Source organism: Aotus nancymaae, unplaced genomic scaffold, assembly GCF_030222135.1.
Source record: "Aotus nancymaae isolate 86718 unplaced genomic scaffold, 86718_ANA_hifiasm-v0.15.2.pri h1tg000090l, whole genome shotgun sequence".
Classification (NCBI taxonomy): Eukaryota; Metazoa; Chordata; class Mammalia; order Primates; family Aotidae; genus Aotus; species Aotus nancymaae.
This window is the reverse complement of record NW_026988505.1, coordinates 3,974,325-3,992,327: the sequence shown is the minus strand read 5'-3', so window position 1 is coordinate 3,992,327 and position 18,003 is coordinate 3,974,325. Positions and strand designations below refer to the sequence as shown.

The window sequence follows — 18,003 nt, the reverse complement described above, 5'->3', positions numbered from 1 at the left end:
TGGCCAGTAGTATCTCTAGCCTCCAGCAAAACTGAGACCTAGAAAACTAAGTACTGCCCCTTACTTCTGAACACAGAGTTTCTCTCCGAACATGATTGTTTCTTTCGGGTCTCAGTCATTACACTCAGGACAAGTTCCACCCAAAGACTTACTTCAAGCTTCCAAAAGTATATGAACAGTTTACATGGTAATTTTCTCAAGTTCACATAATTAATATGCAAAACAAAAGTAAACTATATTAGCAGAAAATTGCTTACTTTTCAGAATCTTTCAGCGATATCAAATATTTTAAATAAGGCTTAAATAAAAAAATAAATATAAGGGAGTAAAAGTGCCAAAAGTAAATAAAACACACACAAAACAAAATAGGTATTTAGTTAGGATAAGAGATGCATGTGTGATATTTTGTTTTTTGTTTTGTTTTGTCAAATTGCCCTTTAAGCTTACTATTTATAATAAAATGTAAAATTGTATAATGCATTTTAAATATATTTCATATATTGTTACTAAGATCTAAACTATTACAAAATACTTAATTAGATAAAATATTGTATTAAAAGTCATCTTACAAGATGGGAAGAGCTATGGAAAGGTAACATGATCTATATGTACTCCCTTACACTGCCTAGTAACTGAGATATTATTGTGTTTTTGTAGTAGAAATATGAGTTGCCACTGTCAAAAAACTGTGATTTTTTTTTTTTTTTTCAGTGGCGTTTTGTTCTTTTTGCCCAGGCTGGAGTGCAATGGCACAATCTCAGCTCACTGCAACCTCAGCCTCCCGGGTCCAAGAGATTCTCCTGCCTCAGCCTTCCAAGTAGCTGGATTAGATTACAGGTGTGTACCACGTGCCCGGCTAATTTTGTATTTTTAGTAGAGATGGGGTTTCACCATGTTGGCCAGGCTGGTCTTGAACTCCTGACCTCACGTGATCCACCCATCTTTGCCTCCCAAAGTGTTGGAATAACAGGTGTTGGCCACCAAGCCCAGCCTAAAACTGTGATATTTTTATTAAATAATCTTATTATAAACACATGAGCACCTTCAGCTCCTAAAACACAAAAATGCAACCGAGATGCTTTGAGTGCTGTGTCTGAGAAGAGCACTGTGTGTGGTGTTAGGAAAGACCACAGTGACAAGTGGAGTGGCTTTTACCTTGGTAAACGAAGTGGAAGCCCCTGGCAGAGGCGCCGCTCTTTGCACTGAATCGGAGCAGAATTTGATTTGACGTAGCCAAGGGCAACGTTTCACCTAGAAATGAAAACAGAGATAATAAATGGGATTCAGAAAATGCATAGCACTGTGGAAGATAATAGTATTTTGGATAACGGTAATAAACTGGAAATTTCACATTTATTCTTTGAACTTTTAAAACATTTTCACTTTCTGCTTTAAGACACAAATATGTTGTTTTCATAAAGATTTAAAAACTCTGGCCTAGGCATGAATAGGCAGTGCATTTGATTAAAATATATTGTAATCATTATTTAATTTTTTGTTTCCTTTGAAGAAAGCACTAACGGTTGCCCTATACGATAATAAAGGAGACAGAAGTAAACGGTGAACCATTTGCTCAGAATCACCTTAATTTGATTTTAGTTTAAATTAAAAGAATTTTACTTAAATTTTTAAAAAAGTAATTGAATCCAAAGCAGATTTATTTAGAAATTAAAGGATTCAGAAAAGGCCTTCTGAAGTATATTTTTAGCCTCTAAAAGTACTGTAGGCTGGGTGCAGTGGCTCATACTTATAATCCCAACACTTCGGGAGGCCAAAGATGGCAGATCACTTGAGGCCAGGAGTTTGAGATCAGCCTTGCCAACATGGGGAAACCTGTCTCTACTAAAAATATGAAAATTAGCCAGGCGTAGTGGTGCATGCCTGTAATCACAGCTATTCAGGAGGCTGAGGCAGGAGAATCCCTTGAACCTGGGAGATGGAGGTTGCAGTGAGCCAAGATGGTGCCACTGTACTCTAGCCTGGGCAACAAAGTAAGACTTCATCTCAAAAAAATAAATAATAAAATAAATAAATAAATAAATAAATAAAAGTACATATAAAATATGGAAGAGTCTGTCTCAAGCACTGGTGAGAGGTGTGTGAACTAGCATAAGCTTTTCAGAGGACAATGTGTTACTAATAATCAACATATTTAACATTTTCTTTCTTTCTTTCTTCTTTTTTGACACACTCTCGCTCTGCTGCCCAGGCTGGAGTGCAGTGGCGCAATCTCAGCTCACTACAACTTCTGCCTCTCAGGTTCAAGGAATTCTCCTGCTTTAGTCTTCCAAGTACCTGAGATTACAGGTGCCCACCACCAGGCCTGGCTAATTTTTGTATTTTTAGGAGAGATGGGATTTCACCATGTTGGTCAGGCTGGTCTTGAACTCCTCACCTCAGGTGATCTGCCCACCTTGGCCTCCCAAACTGCTGGGATGAAATTCATGAGCCACCATGCCCGGACTGATGCATTCTTAGATCCATCACTGAACATCAGTAGCAAATAACAAAATAAAGGTCTTAAGACTTTTAGTTAATAATGAAATGGTGAAAACCTGGAAATAACCAAATCTTAACCTTAATTAAGCTTGTAATACATATAGATTACTAGGCAAATTACTTAGTAAATGTACTCAGTACCAAATTTACTTAGTAAATGATGAAAATGTATCAGTAAAATAAGGGATAAGTTATCAATTAAAAGTGGGATTAAATTGTGCTACATTAAAACGACAGAATACTATTCATAACTCGAAGTAAGGACATTGGGTATAAACAGCGTTTGTTGGAGACAGACTTCGATATGTGATTTTAAGGGTAAGAATGGGATAAAAATAATTTGTGAAATAGCATCTCATGTTTCATAGGGGCTCATGTGTGTTTGCGTGCATATGTGTGATTACCTTTCTCATGAATCAAAACAAAGCAGAAAAAATGGACAAGTTAAATAGTAATCCCCCACCTGTCTAAACTAAATCAAGAGCAACATTCTTTGAGACTTACCCGAATGAGACCCAGAGAGGGAGCTGAGAAGTCTGGCCTGTGCATGGGTTCCATCAAATAATTCTGCCAAATCATTCAGGGCCGTCTGGAAATAGGCGAACTGTCCGAAAACCACTAAAAAATAAGAAAAATAAGAGGTGGAATGTTGGCACAAGATGCTCTCAGAAAACTAAATGGAGCTTTTTGGTTTTACTACATATCTATTATTTGCCCTAAAGGATCATTATCCTTCGAATCTAAATATTAACTTATTTTCTCTGCTTTCTAACTTTTCAGTTGATGAAACTATTTTACTTTGCTTCTTGACTTTTGGTATTTAATAAAAGAAAAAAATACTGTTTTCTTTCAAATTTGAACATTAAATGAGGAAAGTTTTTGTTTTTAATAAACACAACATTAAGAATATCTGGGTTGGGTGTGGTGACTCACACTTGGCACTTTGGGAGGCCAAGGCAGGTGGATCACCTTGAGGTCACGAGTTTGAGACTGGTCTCGCCAACATGGTGAAACCCTGTCTCTACTAAAAACACAAAAATTAGCAGGGTGGCAGGTGCCTGTAATCACAGGTACTTGGGAGGGCAAGGCAGGAGAATCGCTTGAACCTGGAAGGTGGAGGTTGCAATGAGCCCAGATTATGCCAGAGCACTCCAGCCTAGGCGACAGAGCAAGACTCCATCAAAAAAAAAAAAAAAAAAAAAAAAAGAAGAGGAAAGAAAAGAAAAGAATATTTGTAAAGGCTTCCATATATTTTAAAATATTTAGTGACATTTTATTCAATGAAAAATAAGCAAAAGATCAAGCCCCATGATGATTTAACAAGGAATTTAAAATTCCTCACAAAAGGTTGTTATAATGCCAAATTCATATTAATACATTGCCATATTCATAAAAACTGATTTACACACTTGATTTTGCAGCATATAATAGGAACTGCTTGCTGTTTTTCACTCTACAGTTTTATTTATCTTACAGATTATGCAAGTTGTGCAAACACACGTCCTCCAAGTAAAACGTAACTACATACTTTACGACTTCGAATTTAACCAATGCTTATGTATTGAAACCGATGATACAGAGGACCTTTAAACATGCAGAAAAACCTGTGATTTGGTATATATTTACAAGCAATGAACAACTAATCCTTTTCTTAATTATGTGTAAGATTTTCACTACAATCATTCTAAACCATTATGAACTTCTTAAGAAACAGAGGTGTGTGCAATAGTTGAGTGTGTCAGAATTGCAATGGAAATAATTACTGTTAATATTAGTAGGATGGAATAATCTAACTGTAACAGTGTGTGCCCATGTGTGTACAGATAAACACACATACATTTATGTAACTGAATCCATACACACATATCTAATATAACTTGTCTTTTAAGATTTTATAATTTCCCAGAGGAAAACACAAAGAAGGCATGTAGGCTAGGTGAATTTTCCCAATAGATGAAATGCTCTAAAAACACTTTTTTCAGAAACTAGAGAGGGAGAGGACTTAATCATTTCTCTACAGATCTTGCTCATACCATCCTAACCCACCCACCACCTCCCCAAGTTCATTAGATTTTTATCATAGTGAAGGTCAAAAACGTGGGTCACAAAAGTGAATCATCCATAGATAATTTCTACTCTTTTTCAAGAAATATTTAGCTGACATTCACTTCATACTAGAAACTAAGGAAGAAGGAGGGAAGGTGATATTAACATTGTCCCAGGACTATTATGCTCTGACGTGTTTGGTAATTTCCACGACAAATATGGATTTTTAGTACAACATGTCAAGAGTCATGTTGTAGGAACGCCCAGCTCATTCTGGAGATGGAACACTCAGCTCATTCTGGAGATGGCCCCAATGCCTTCCTTGAGGAGCCTCCTTCACCTGGGTTCTAACCTGTCACTGACACTCAGCCCCAGTGAGCAAATTCAATTGCCAACAGGGAAAAGCTGTTCAGTGCTGTCTACACTGCTGCCAGAAATCATAAGAATGCGATGAGAAGAACAAAGGGCTATGGGGCTTCAGCTGCGGGAACCGTCAGTGCTCCAAGGTGGGGATGGCACTGTCACTAGTGTCCTTCAAGAAGGATTTGTGCAAGAATGGAATATAAGAAATTATATCAGCAAATAGAATACAAAAAGCAAAACGGGGGAGGTGACAAATGCAGCCAATAGTCAACTTCAGCTAACACTCGGTAGATAGAAAAAACAGAGGGAATGGAATGCAAACACCTGTGGCAAGGACCTTAAAGGCCACCCTAAAATGCAAACACTTTGCTTCATAGACAATAGGAGTGAGTAAGAATGTTTATCAAGATACAAACATAATTCGATTTGTGTTTTAGAAGGAATTCTTGACTGTGCTTTTGGATGAGAATAGAAGAAACTGGGTTATCCTAAGACCTGTCTTAATAATATCACTTCCCATTTTCAGCCTGTGTTGACTAACAGGGAGCCTCTTTCCACCTGCTAAGGATCACATCACTCGTAGTGTCTGGATTGCACGTCTGTCTCAGTCCCACACCATGAGCATGCCAGGGGCATGGACCAGATTCTTTTCATCTTTGTGTCCCTGGACTTATAAATACTGTGAGATTAATTGTTTAATTAATTAGTTTAATTCTCAGGAAAGAGTAAGGAATGGGGGAAGAAAGTAAAAGATGAGACAGAGTGCATTTTCATTAAGGATTGTCTATGTTATGCCACACTGAAGCTTTCTGCCTGGATAGAATGTGATACATTTGTATTGATTAAACATTTCGAATTGGGAAATTATAATCAATATTTAGGATATGAGTATGACTTTTTAGCTGAAAAATTTTAATTGTGTAGTGATGGTAATATTTTGTATTTAACCTAAAATCATAGAATATGGCTGCTAAATTCATTGTAATAAATATATTTTGTCATGTATCCATAAAAAAAGACTTTTTTTGTGATAATCAGGAATGCTGCTGAGCATTTAGGTGAAAAAATGTATTTTGTTCAAATTCAGAATTAAGGCTGAAGTTAAATGAAGGATTTTAAAGAACTTGGCCCAACTTAAAAAGTGGGAATCTAGAACCTGTTTTAAGTATTATTACTAATTTATCACAACAAAGAGAACATTAAGGTTCCAGGAAGGTATTCATTAAATTTGTCAGAGGTCTGTATATAATAACATAATAGATGTTTATAAAAATAATGTCTACCACACACAAGTTTCTCACCCATCATATAACTTTTTTGTCATATGTTAAAAATGTTTGCCTAAAATACAGTCTAACATTAGAATTTTTATCTGCTTTATATGCTGAGGGGGAGACTGCTGTCTCAAACATAAGGAAAAACTTTGACTACATAGCATTTTTAATTTTCCTATGGGAAAGAGGGAAATAGTCCTTAAGATGACAACAGCTACTACCTCATTTACTCCAGAAAAGAATCCAATCCACGGTAAGTTTTCCTGGTCAAGAGAGGGACAGTGAGCATTGCATAAGTGAAGCACAGAGCAACCAGGGAAGGCCCTTCTGGAAATGAAGTCATTTTGGAAAATTCGCCCAAGTTAGAAGCCATGTGTAGGAGCGAAATAGAACGTCAGGGTTCAGCAGGTGACACCCTCAGGATTCTGCCTGCTTCTCCATCTCTGAGCACTTACACGTTGCCTCAAGGATGCTGTGATTTCCATCACGACCTGGTTACTGAATTCACTGAATTTATGAGCCATTTATACACAGACATACAGACAGCGTTCTGACCCACCAGATACTTTATGAGAAATCCTTCCTCGATCATAAAAACTACCAACTGAAAGAACGATATTTGAGAAACTTAAGAAGAAAGCCAAATTAATTCTCTCTGATTATTCTGGATCAGAATCCTAGAAGGGACTGTAAGCATTTAATATCACATTGGTAAAAGGATGGTAATGGATATTATATGGGATATGTTTGGAAACCCTGCTGCTTAAATGCAACTTGTTTGCTTTTATATGATTTATTTCACTAAGAGCTAGAATACTTGTTTATCAAATGATAGAAAAATGACCCGAAAGAAAATATGACAATGAATTAAAAAATAAAAAGACATCCTTACCGAATTCCTTTGGTACCGTTATGGAATAGAGGCATATTTGACCAGCTGTGTAATTATGAGGGTAGTTTGGTGACAAAACTACCCCTTCTGATCCCGCGTACTGACCTCCACAGGGAGCTGAAAATGAAAACGACCAAGAATTAGGTGCTGTGCAATAACAGTAGCACAAGTGATCCGTGAGCCAAAGCTGAAACCTATCAAATACCTAAGCATGTTTATCGAACACTTAAGAAAATAGTAACTTAAAATTTTGTTTTTATTGCTATCAAAGTAATAGAAAAACAAAGATTTACCACATTAGAAGTAATTCAACATAGGAGAAAAACCTAGTATTATTTTCAAGACCATGTCTCGGGTGTATTATAATAATAATAAAACAGGTTCTATAAAGACAAATGATTAAATTATTTCAGAAAGTCTCACTGGAGTTGTCTGTTCAAAGTCAATCCTCATTTTAACTTAAGAGATACAAAGATTATTTCCATTTTCTATCATTTTTATACAAATATGGGACTAAAAGGAAAAATGTTTTGCTTTTTAGGGGGTTTTATTTTGTTTGTTTTAACATTTCAGCTTATAGTTTAAGTAAAGAAGCAACATGTAAAATTACTAATGCTTTTAGGGGTCTCTTCCTAGGAGTTCAATTTAAAACAAAAGGAATTCATTACTACAAAGTTAGGGCTTATAAAATATAGACAGCTCTGTGTGTGTATGTGCGTGCATGTTTATGTGCGTGTGTGTGGGGGGTATGTCTTAATTTTCCCCCAATTCTCTTATTTACTTTGGCTTCACTTTTGCTGAGAAAATGAAAAACACTGTAGCTCAGATGTTCAAAGCGGTCTTTAAAGCATCACAGAATAGATACCCAATTAAATTCTAGCCATTTGATATCCAGTCTTTGGATTGCCAATACTCCATTTCCTCATATTTTTACATAAGAAAAGGTAAAGTCTGTTCATCCATTATCTTTAGAGCAGCAACCAGGACAGCAGCCACTCAGCCAACAGCTTGCTGCACGGTTACCATGATAGCTGTGGCCTCAACTGTCCTTCCTATCTTGGATACACCGTCACTGATTTGAATTCAGAATTATCTTCAGTATTTCAGAAAGGTTTTACTTCTATTTTTTTGTTATTATACTTTAAGTTCTGGGTTACATGTGCAGATCGTGCAGGATTGTTACACAGGTATAGACATGCCATGGTGGTTTCCTGCATTATTTCTAATAGCTCATTTCTTCTTGATGTGGCAATTTTCAAGGCTCAAAGAAAAGGAAGTTAGAGATAACATGTTTAATCCTTTGAATGTTCATCAGCATTATGTTAAATCTCAATTGATGGACATAACATTTTCTATGATGAATAAAACTCCTTAGAATATGGTAATGCTAAGGTTAAGGCACACTGTTAATGATTAGTCAAGAAATTTCCCAAATCCATGTATTACATCGCTTGAAAAACTTAAATTGCATTCTAAAAGTCAAAAGAAAACAGTTCAGACATCTGACAGCTTTGATCTCCTCATGATCAACTAGCAGAGATTTTACTTAACTAAGCTCAGCCTTCATGCTACTGTCTTAATTCCAAATCATGTTATCACTCTAAAACACTTCTATTGAGTTTTTTACAACTTTTGATAGAAACATTTTATTTTCACTTTTAGATGGAGGATATTTCTGTCAGCTCAACTGTAAAACTGAAGGTTTTCAATAGAATGCTGGGGAATTTTCCCCACCTTACCCATGTGAAATCAACCAGGTTATGTCAGGACTATCTTTTCTTTTTCCTCAAAAGCTGCAAGTTCATGTTTTTTAAAAAGCACAAATAAAAAATCAAAATATATTTTCTTTATGCTCAGTCACATAAAATTCAAACAAATCATTTCACAAATGATTTTTTCCCATAAAAAAATTAGTTTCAAATTTTAAACAGGAAGTATAAATAAAAAGTGCAAACACATCATCACTGGGCCAAAATTTTGATTCTCAAATTATTAGTGATGGTAAAATAATTCTTATCAAGAATATCTTCTGATATATGTTTTTTGTTTTGTTTTGTTTTTTGAGAGGGAGTCTCGCCCTATTGCCAGGCTTCAGTGCAGTGGCACAATCTCGGTTCACTGTAACCTCCGCCTCCCTGGCTCAAGTCATTTTCCTACCTCAGCCTCCCAAGTAGCTGGGATTACAGGCATGCACCACCACGCCTACCTAATTTTTGAATTTTTAGTAGAGACGGGGTTTCACCATGTTGGCCAGCATGGTCTTGTTCTCTTGACCTGGTGGTCTGCTCACCTTGGCCTCCCAAAGTACTGAGATTACAGGCCTGAGCCACCACGCCTGGTCGTATGTTTTGTAATGGTTAATACTGAGTGTCAACTTGACTGGATTGGAGGATGCAAACTATTGGGTCTGGGTGTGTCTGTGAGGGTGTTGCCCAAGAAGATTAACACTTGAGTCAGTGGACTGAGAAAGGCAGACCCTCTCTTAAGCTGGGTGGACACGATCATAAGCAGGCAGAAAAACGTGAAATGAGAGACTGGCCTAGCCTCCCAGCTCACATCTTTCTCCCATGCTGGACAATTCCTGCCCCTGAATATCAGACTCCAAGTTCTTCAGTTTTGGGACTCGGACTGGCTCTCCTTGTTCCTCAGCCTGCAAATGGCCTATTGTGGGAACTTGTGATCATGAGTTAATGTTTAATAAACTCCCCTTTATATATGTATCTATTCCATTAGTTCTGTTCCTCTAGAGAACCCTGATTAATACATGTTTTAAAGTGTAAGTACAAAGAAACACTTGGTCCAAGGAAAGAACAAAGGAGCACTGCCTTATGATAACAGGGGACACTTTAAAAAAGTCAAAGATGAAATGGGGAAACTGACCAGACTTCTCTTTTACCACCTTGATAAATGGTGCTTGTGCCTGTATGGTCCTCCTCAGATTAGAAAGATGTGCACAGAACTACAATTATATGTTTCATACATGACCCAATATTTGTGTGAGAAAGAAAAATAAAGAGAGAATTTTTACTTAATTCCTAATAATTGTTATGTCTGCGTTACTGGGCTAAGCTAAGAAACAGACATGGTGCTTCTCACCTTAAAAGTTATTTTATTTTACTGTAACAACAGAAGAAAAATAAATAAATGCTTGTTGTTTGGTAATTAACATATTAAACAGATTATTTCCTAAATAAATAAAGACATACAAGAGCATTCATTGCTAATGGTAACAAGAAGCTTGCTTATTCATTTGGCTAATTATAATATATCCATTTCATAGGTAAAGGCAACCACATAAAACCAAGCTGAATAAGTCAAAAACAAAGCCAGCAAGCAGAAGTTATTCTGACCCATGAAAGGGGCTCTACTTTCTTTCAATTTCAGTTTCAATTCTACAAAAAGCCTCAATAAGCAAAACTTGCAGGTAATAGATGAATAACCAGAAATAACATTATGTCACTGCATCTAAAACAAACTAGTCCAAAAGGCACCAACTGCATCCTATAATGCAGAAACTATTAAAATATTTAAAGAAGAGTACAAGGCCCCAAGGTTAACTGGTGAGCTGAATAAATCACAGGCATTAATTCATGCACAAAATGCTGCTCTCCATGAGAGATACAAGATGCACTACAGGGAAACCATCTCTGCTTCATGAATTTAGAATATAAAGTTTTATTTACATGTAAATAGAATACTCCATAAGAAGAAATCAGTGTTCCATGAGTTATGCTCTTTGATGACTGGTAAAAGAAATTGTACCTCACTCCACAGATCTTCAGACATGGTAGGTGAAACAATCTCTAATTAAAAATTTCATTTTAGATATATAACATATCTATAGGAATATACATATATAGGAATATGTATATATGTACATATCCTATATATAGGAATATATGTATGTGAATATATGTACATATATAGGGTGTGTGTATGTATATATAATTCCTATACATGTGTGTAAATATATACCCATGTATATGTAGAGAGGAATATATATAAAGTATATATATACTACATATATATAAAGTGTATAGGTATATACTTCTAATATTTTAACCATACTTTTTCTATGGCTAAAGTTTTATCAGCCCCCACAAATTCAACTGTAATTGAATTTAATATAAATTAAATGCCTTTTGTATTATTAGTTAATAAAAGTATAGAATTCATGACCTTTCCTCAATTTTGCTATCTGCTTTTATCTCTCTCACAATAGACTCTATATAATTGCTAAAGAGATGTCTGAAGCAGGGAAAAAACACATTAGAGGATGCAAAAGTCATTTTTTGGGATATCAAAAAGAAAATTAGAATTTTTACCCAAAATTATATCTTTTTTTTTTTTCTTGAGACAGGGTCTTGCTTTGTTGCCCAGGCTGGAGTGCAGTGATCCAGTCAGGGCTCACTGCAGCCTCCACCTCCTGGGCTCAAGCCATCCTTCCACCACAGCCTCCTGAGTAGCTGGGAGCCCAAGTGTGTGCCACCCATCCTGCTAATTTGAATTTTTTTGTAGAGATGGAGTCTTGCTATGTTGCCCAGACTAGTCTTGAACTCCTGGCCTCAAGCAATCTTCCTGCCTTAGTCTCTCGAAGTGCTGAAGTTACAGGCATGAGTCGCCGTGGCTGGTCTCAAATTCCACCTTTGTAAATGTCTGTGTTCATGTAGTAATTATGTGGTCTATAACACAGCTGCTGAGATGGTCAGTACCTATAATGTTTGCAGAGATGGCGGTTGCATGCTCAATAGTTATATTGATTGGATGTCAAAACAAATGGGTTTGAGGTCATTGCCCTGTGTTACATCAAAATGATTTTAGAAACCAGTGACATACAGAATCAAGATTGTCTAGTTTTGAGGAGTCTTATGCCTGTGGAATTTATCCTCCTGACACTTGTGATCTGGAGAATGTCATTGGTCCCAGCCCTGAGTGTCTTGTCTGGAGTGACACAGGCGGGAGGAGGTGAGGCGAGATCTGGTCACTCCTCAGGGCACGCCTTTTAGTTCTGCCTTGGCTCACAAGCCTGGCTCTGCCCTCACTGGCCACGCCTCACCCAGAATGGAGGACCCTGAAGACCTTGGGCAGCAGCTCACAGGGGCTCCAGGCCAACTTCAAGAGTACAGGGCAGGCACCCCAGGACCACCTGCGTGCACTGCCCAGGCCACTCAGGATATGAGGGGCACCCAGGCCAGCAGCATGAGAGGAGGGTGTGCAGGTGTGGACCCCTCCTGGGTCAGGGCAGGGAAGGGTGGGTGCTGGGAAGAGACTTCCAACTCCCTTGTGCCCACCTTCTCACCAAGTCCCACCCACGTCTTGGCTTGGCTCCGTCCTGTTTTGGGGGCTGTGCAGGCACCAAGGAGGCCTTGGTCCTGAGGTATAATGCCAGATCAAGAGCTCTCTTTACCTCGAAGCCACTCTGGCTCACTGCTTCCTCACCCAGAAGTGCACTGAGTTCTATTTAAAGCTCCTGTATACCTCTTATTTTAGTTTTTAATAAATTTAGAAAACAGGGACTATAATTTTCCATTTAGGAAAGTCTCCCAAAGCAAGTAACACAATAACTACACTATCAGAATTTTTAATTAAATAGATGAACGAAATGACTGATGCATAACCTGGCCTATAACATGATTTTTAAACACAAAATATAACTTTCTCCATCTATCGATCTGTCACCCAGGCTAGAGTGCAATAGCACAACCTCAGCTTACTGCAACCTTCACTGACCAGGTTCCAGTGGTCCTCCAACCACACCCCTCAAGTAACTGGGACTACAGGCATGAACCACCACGCCCTGCTAAGTTTTGTATTGTGCTTTTGGTAGAGACGGGGTTTTGTCATGTTGCTCAGGCTGGTCTCAAACTCCCGAGGTCCAGGGATCTACCAGCCTGGGCCTCCCAGAGTGCTGGGATTACAGATGTGGGCCACCACACCTTGCCTAAGCTTTTACACTCTTCCAGTCACTACTGCTGGGTCCAGACAAATACACTTCCTTAACTTAAAAGCTCTGAGGGTCCTAAGAGAATGAACTTAGAAACACAGAAATAGCAGAACATGCCAGGGAAGTCAGTTTTGTTGTATTTTGTTTTGTTTCTTTGGTTTTGTTTCTTATATACTAATTTTTAAAATGCTTATTTGGCCTGAAGGTGCCAGTAGCATTGTTAGGCTATCTTGAGGAAAACACATTTGTTTCTTAAGTCAGTTTATCAAACTGAAATGGTCTTCGAACTCATCTTAACCCTGGAAATGAATATCTCTGGAACAATCCATGAAGTTCTAACTTCTTCTTGTTCTTTTTAAAATATATATCATGCAAAAAGTAAGACAACTCATGGGTCCACAGCTTGAGGAGTTTTTACGCATGGAGACATCCATGAAGCCACCACCTAGATCAAAATACGTGCCTTGGCCAGCAACCAGGAAGTCTATCCTCCCACTCTCCCCAGTTCACACCCACAGGGCACCTGCTGTCTGACATTTACCACTGTAGAGGTTAGTTTCATCTGTTCTTGAATGCTAATTCAATGATTTTATTAATTTAATTCCTAAGGAATTATAAACTGTTGATTTTTTTGGGGGGGGAGAAATGACATATCCATTCAAATGGATATGTCATACATATTAGTTTTTTTCTTTATATATATACAGATATGTAGATGTAAATATTTTATATATAGAGAGAGAGAGAAAGGAGAGAGAGAGAGAGAGAGAGAGAGAAGTAATTAGATAAGGCTAATTAGCACCTCTTACAAATAACATGTCTAGAACACACAAAAAACAGAAGTGAAAAATGTCAGACTGTATGGGTGAGGGAAAACTATTGTTCCTCCCAGAAACTTATAAGAACAGCTAACACACTTGCTCTATTAAATGATCAATGAATGCCTGATATTTGTTCCACACTAGCTCTCTATGCAATCCTCACCACTGATTGGAGGACTACATGCTGAAATGTGAAACCATTCCTTCAGCGAGATCCTGCATTTGAAAGGAAAGCTGTATTTCTAGAAAATACCCCAGCATGCACTCACCATTGCAGGAGGGCAGCACTTGGTCCCAGGAGGGTTTCCCATCAGCGCCAATCACACAGGTGATGGATGAGGGGTCAACAATCTTGTAGCCAGAGTCACACTGGTAGGTGATGGTCGAGCCAAGCTTGAAGTCTGTTCCGATTCTTGTCCCATTCATTATATTTCCAGGGTCAAAACAAGCTTCCCGTGGTTTCTCTGCAGAAGAAATGAAAACTGCGTGAGAGCAGGAATCTTATTCTTGATTGTTGGGTTGGTTCTTTTTTTTCAATGTCTGAAACTGTTTATTATATTGGTACACTTGACTGATACTTTGGCTGGGTATAGAATTCTGGGTTAAAATAATAAACTGTAGTGAAGTCCAACCACTGACAAGTCTCCTCACTCCACGTGTAAGAGGATCACCAGACATTTGAGAAAAGCTCCAAATATGAAAGACACCAAAAGAAACCAAACAAATCAAAAAGAGAAGCTCAGAAAAGAAAAAACAAAAAAAGGCAAGTAGCAGAAGAAAAAAATACTGCATCCATGAAATGATAACAGGAGCCTATTAAAAATATATTAGAAAACAAGACAATGCTCTGAATAGTTAAATATGTGAGTAGGTTGGTTTTTTAATTGTGTTATTTAGGGCCTAGAACAGTGCCCTAAATAAATAAGAAATGCTCAAAAATATTTGCTGATTGGCTAGTGACTAAGTGAAACTATTATTAAAATAAGAAAATTCATTTTTAATAAAACTATATTTCCTTTTAAAAAATGATATTTTACTACAAAATTGAATTACTTTATTACATAATTGAGTAATTGAATAAAATTAACTTCATATACATAAAAATATAGTACTACATTTTTATATATTTATCCTTTTTTGGCTATGGATTTTAGAACTGAATAAAAGAAACAGACTCTGGAAAAACTAAGGTTCATTTTCTAACTTTTGTACATTAAGCATATTAATATAAAATCACTCCACACCTTTCAGAAAAGACTGGAGAATTTAGCTTCTCCAAATGGAAACAGTTTAATTCCTGAAAGTTAAGGGCACTTTTACAAGTAACAGTAGACAGACTTAGAAGATGAAGATGGATGGTTGTTCTCATTCTTTTACTACCGTATTTCTGCTGTTAGTCTTAACAGAGTAAATGTCAAACTTAGCTGAAAAAATATATTGACTGATAATGATCAAACACTGTGCCAGAATATACTAACAGCCAATAGTTCTACCTTAAATATAATAATTGCTAAAATGTATTGAGGTCTTATTATGTACCAAGCACTGAACTGGGTGCATTTCTGGTTTAATTCTTATCTTCAGGACACCTCTGCCAGGAAAGGATGATAAGAATCTAAAACTCAAGGAAAGTTAAGTCACTTCCACCAAGACACCCTGCAGAGACCTACCTAATTCTGGGGCCCTGCAATTAGGCATTCACTTTTGACTGCATTAAGTATTTATTCTTCCCAGGTGAAAATATAAAACCTTTTATCTTCAGTCATGTTGCTCTACAGTCAATTTCAGTTATTGTCTGGTAGCCTTAATATTTTTAATCTTCTAAAATATTTCTAAATGAAAAAGTGTGTAACCCTATACTGTACCACCATGCTAGAAATAGATTATATATAAAGGACGAGGAAAAAGCAAAAACAAAAATGCTAAACTTTGGGAAGACCTGGAGGAAGAAAAAGAGGCCTGATTAATTGTATTTAGTCAATATTTTCAATTGTATTTTTAACAATCCATGTATCATCATCAACCAGAGATGTCTTGTGATCACTGACTTAATTATTATATATATTATGTATATTGAATCGATAACGTGTTATATTTAGTAAACTGTATTTCATTACATTTGATTAAATCCATATAGATTTTATATGTAAATTTGTGCATTTGATAAAGAATTTGAGATTAAATGATATAAAGTATGTATAACAAATTCGTATTTATATGTATTTATATAACAAATGTGTATTTATATGTATTTATACATATGTATATATTTTATATATTTATATATAATATGTATTTATATAACAAATAGGTATTTATACATATGTATATATTTTATATATTTATATAACAAGTATATATAAAACACATTTTATATATATTTGTTGTTTCATGCCTTGAAACCAGTGTTCCCTAATTGTTTTACTGAAAAGTGTCTGGATATTTAAAATGGTAGCTAACATGTTGATAATTCTTTATGACTGAATTAAATCCCATATAGAACACAGAACATTATATTAAATACAGATAAAATAAGTAAAACTGTAGGTACGATAAAAGTTGCTCAATTTTTTTTTAATTTTTATTCAATCATTCAACACAATGTACTGAGCATCTAGTGAATAGAAGCACTAGCCTTGTTCATAGTATTTTCCCCTATTGAAAATAAAACATTTCCCAGTATATATCTATTAATATATGTCTGTTGCCCTTGTGTCCTTTTTGATCACTTTTTGTTATAAATCTCTTTTACTCAAGTTTTCTGTTTGATGAAATATCACTTACACAAGTTTCTTCTTTATGCCACTAATTTTGATTTCTGATGGCAGGATTTTTTTCCAATGAACTGCATCTAATCTTTTAGTTCCATTACTTAGTTGTCAGTTCAGGATGTTCAGTGATAAATCACTGGCATTTTTTTTGGCTTACAATTCGCCAGGCTTTCTAACTAGATGACTTCATAATAGGGTGTGTTTCGTGTTGTCCTTGTCCATTCCACTTAAGCATACCTTTGAGCTTTCCTGCACTGGAGGACAGGTTGATTGCCTCAGCCAAGACTCCTGAATTGTTAAACAGCAAGACTTCCCTGGTGCCCTTTCTATTTTCCATCATGCCTAAGAACTGGATCTGTCACCTGCTTTGCTATCCACACCAGTCCTTGCTCTGGTCTGGATGCAATAACATCACTGCTCTAGACTGCATGCAATGGCATCACTGCTCCAGGCTACATGCAATGACATCACTGCTCCAGGATGCATGCAACGACATCACTGCTCCAGGATGGACGTAATGGCAGCTGTATGCAATGACATCACTGCTCCAGGCTGCATGCAATCGCATTACTTCTCCAGGCTGCATGCAATGACATCACTGCTCTAGAATGGATGTACTGACATCACTGCTCCAAGCTACATACAATGACATCACTTCTCCAGGATGCATACAATGGCATCACTGCTCCAAGATGAATGCAATGGCATCACTACTTCAGGATGCATCCAATGGCATCACTACTTCAGGATGCATCCAATGGCATCACTGATCCAGGCTGCATACGATGACATCACTGCTACAGGCTGGATGCAATGACATCACTGCTCTAGGCTGCATGCAATGGTGTCACTGCTCCAGGCTACAGGAAATGACTCACTGCTGCAGGGTGCATGCAATGACATCACTGCTTTAGGCTGCATGCAATGGCATCACTCCTCCAAGGTGCATGCAATGGCACCACTTCTCTAGGGTGCATGCAATGACATCACTGCTCCAGGGTGCATGCAATGACATCACTGCTTCAAGCTGCATCCAATGACATCACTGCTCCAGGATGCATGCAATGGCATCATTCCTGTTCTCTTTCCTGTGATTTTTATTTTTTCACAGACTCCACTGGAGAACTTTAAAAACCTAAAGAACTGTAGCCCCCAGTTAGATGGCCATACTGGTTACCCAAACAAAAATAAGGCAGTTCTTTCTTCATGTAAATTGTAAGGCCCTTCTTACTTCATTAATTCACTGGCCCATTGATTCACGTGACTTAGGATGCCAGAGAGAACAGAAGTTGTTGGAGTGGGCAATGATCAGTGTACATTCTCACATTCATATGAGGATTTGTTATGTTAGTTTACTTGCCTGCTTGAGTTGTTTGTTTATTTGCTTTTGTTT

The 18,003-nt window shown here is 37.1% G+C and overlaps 1 protein-coding gene across 1 annotated transcript in view; it reads right to left on the bottom strand.

The window, feature by feature from the left end:
* Positions 1-18,003, bottom strand: part of CSMD1 (CUB and Sushi multiple domains 1) — a 2,129,340-nt gene that overhangs the window by 323,525 nt on the left and 1,787,812 nt on the right. Inside the window, exons 30-33 of the mRNA XM_064369795.1 lie at positions 14,109-14,303; positions 7,075-7,191; positions 3,004-3,117; positions 1,156-1,251 (exon numbers count right to left, since the gene is read on the bottom strand). Coding sequence (XP_064225865.1) covers positions 1,156-1,251; positions 3,004-3,117; positions 7,075-7,191; positions 14,109-14,303 — 522 coding nt within the window. The remainder of the gene's footprint in view (positions 1-1,155; positions 1,252-3,003; positions 3,118-7,074; positions 7,192-14,108; positions 14,304-18,003) is intronic.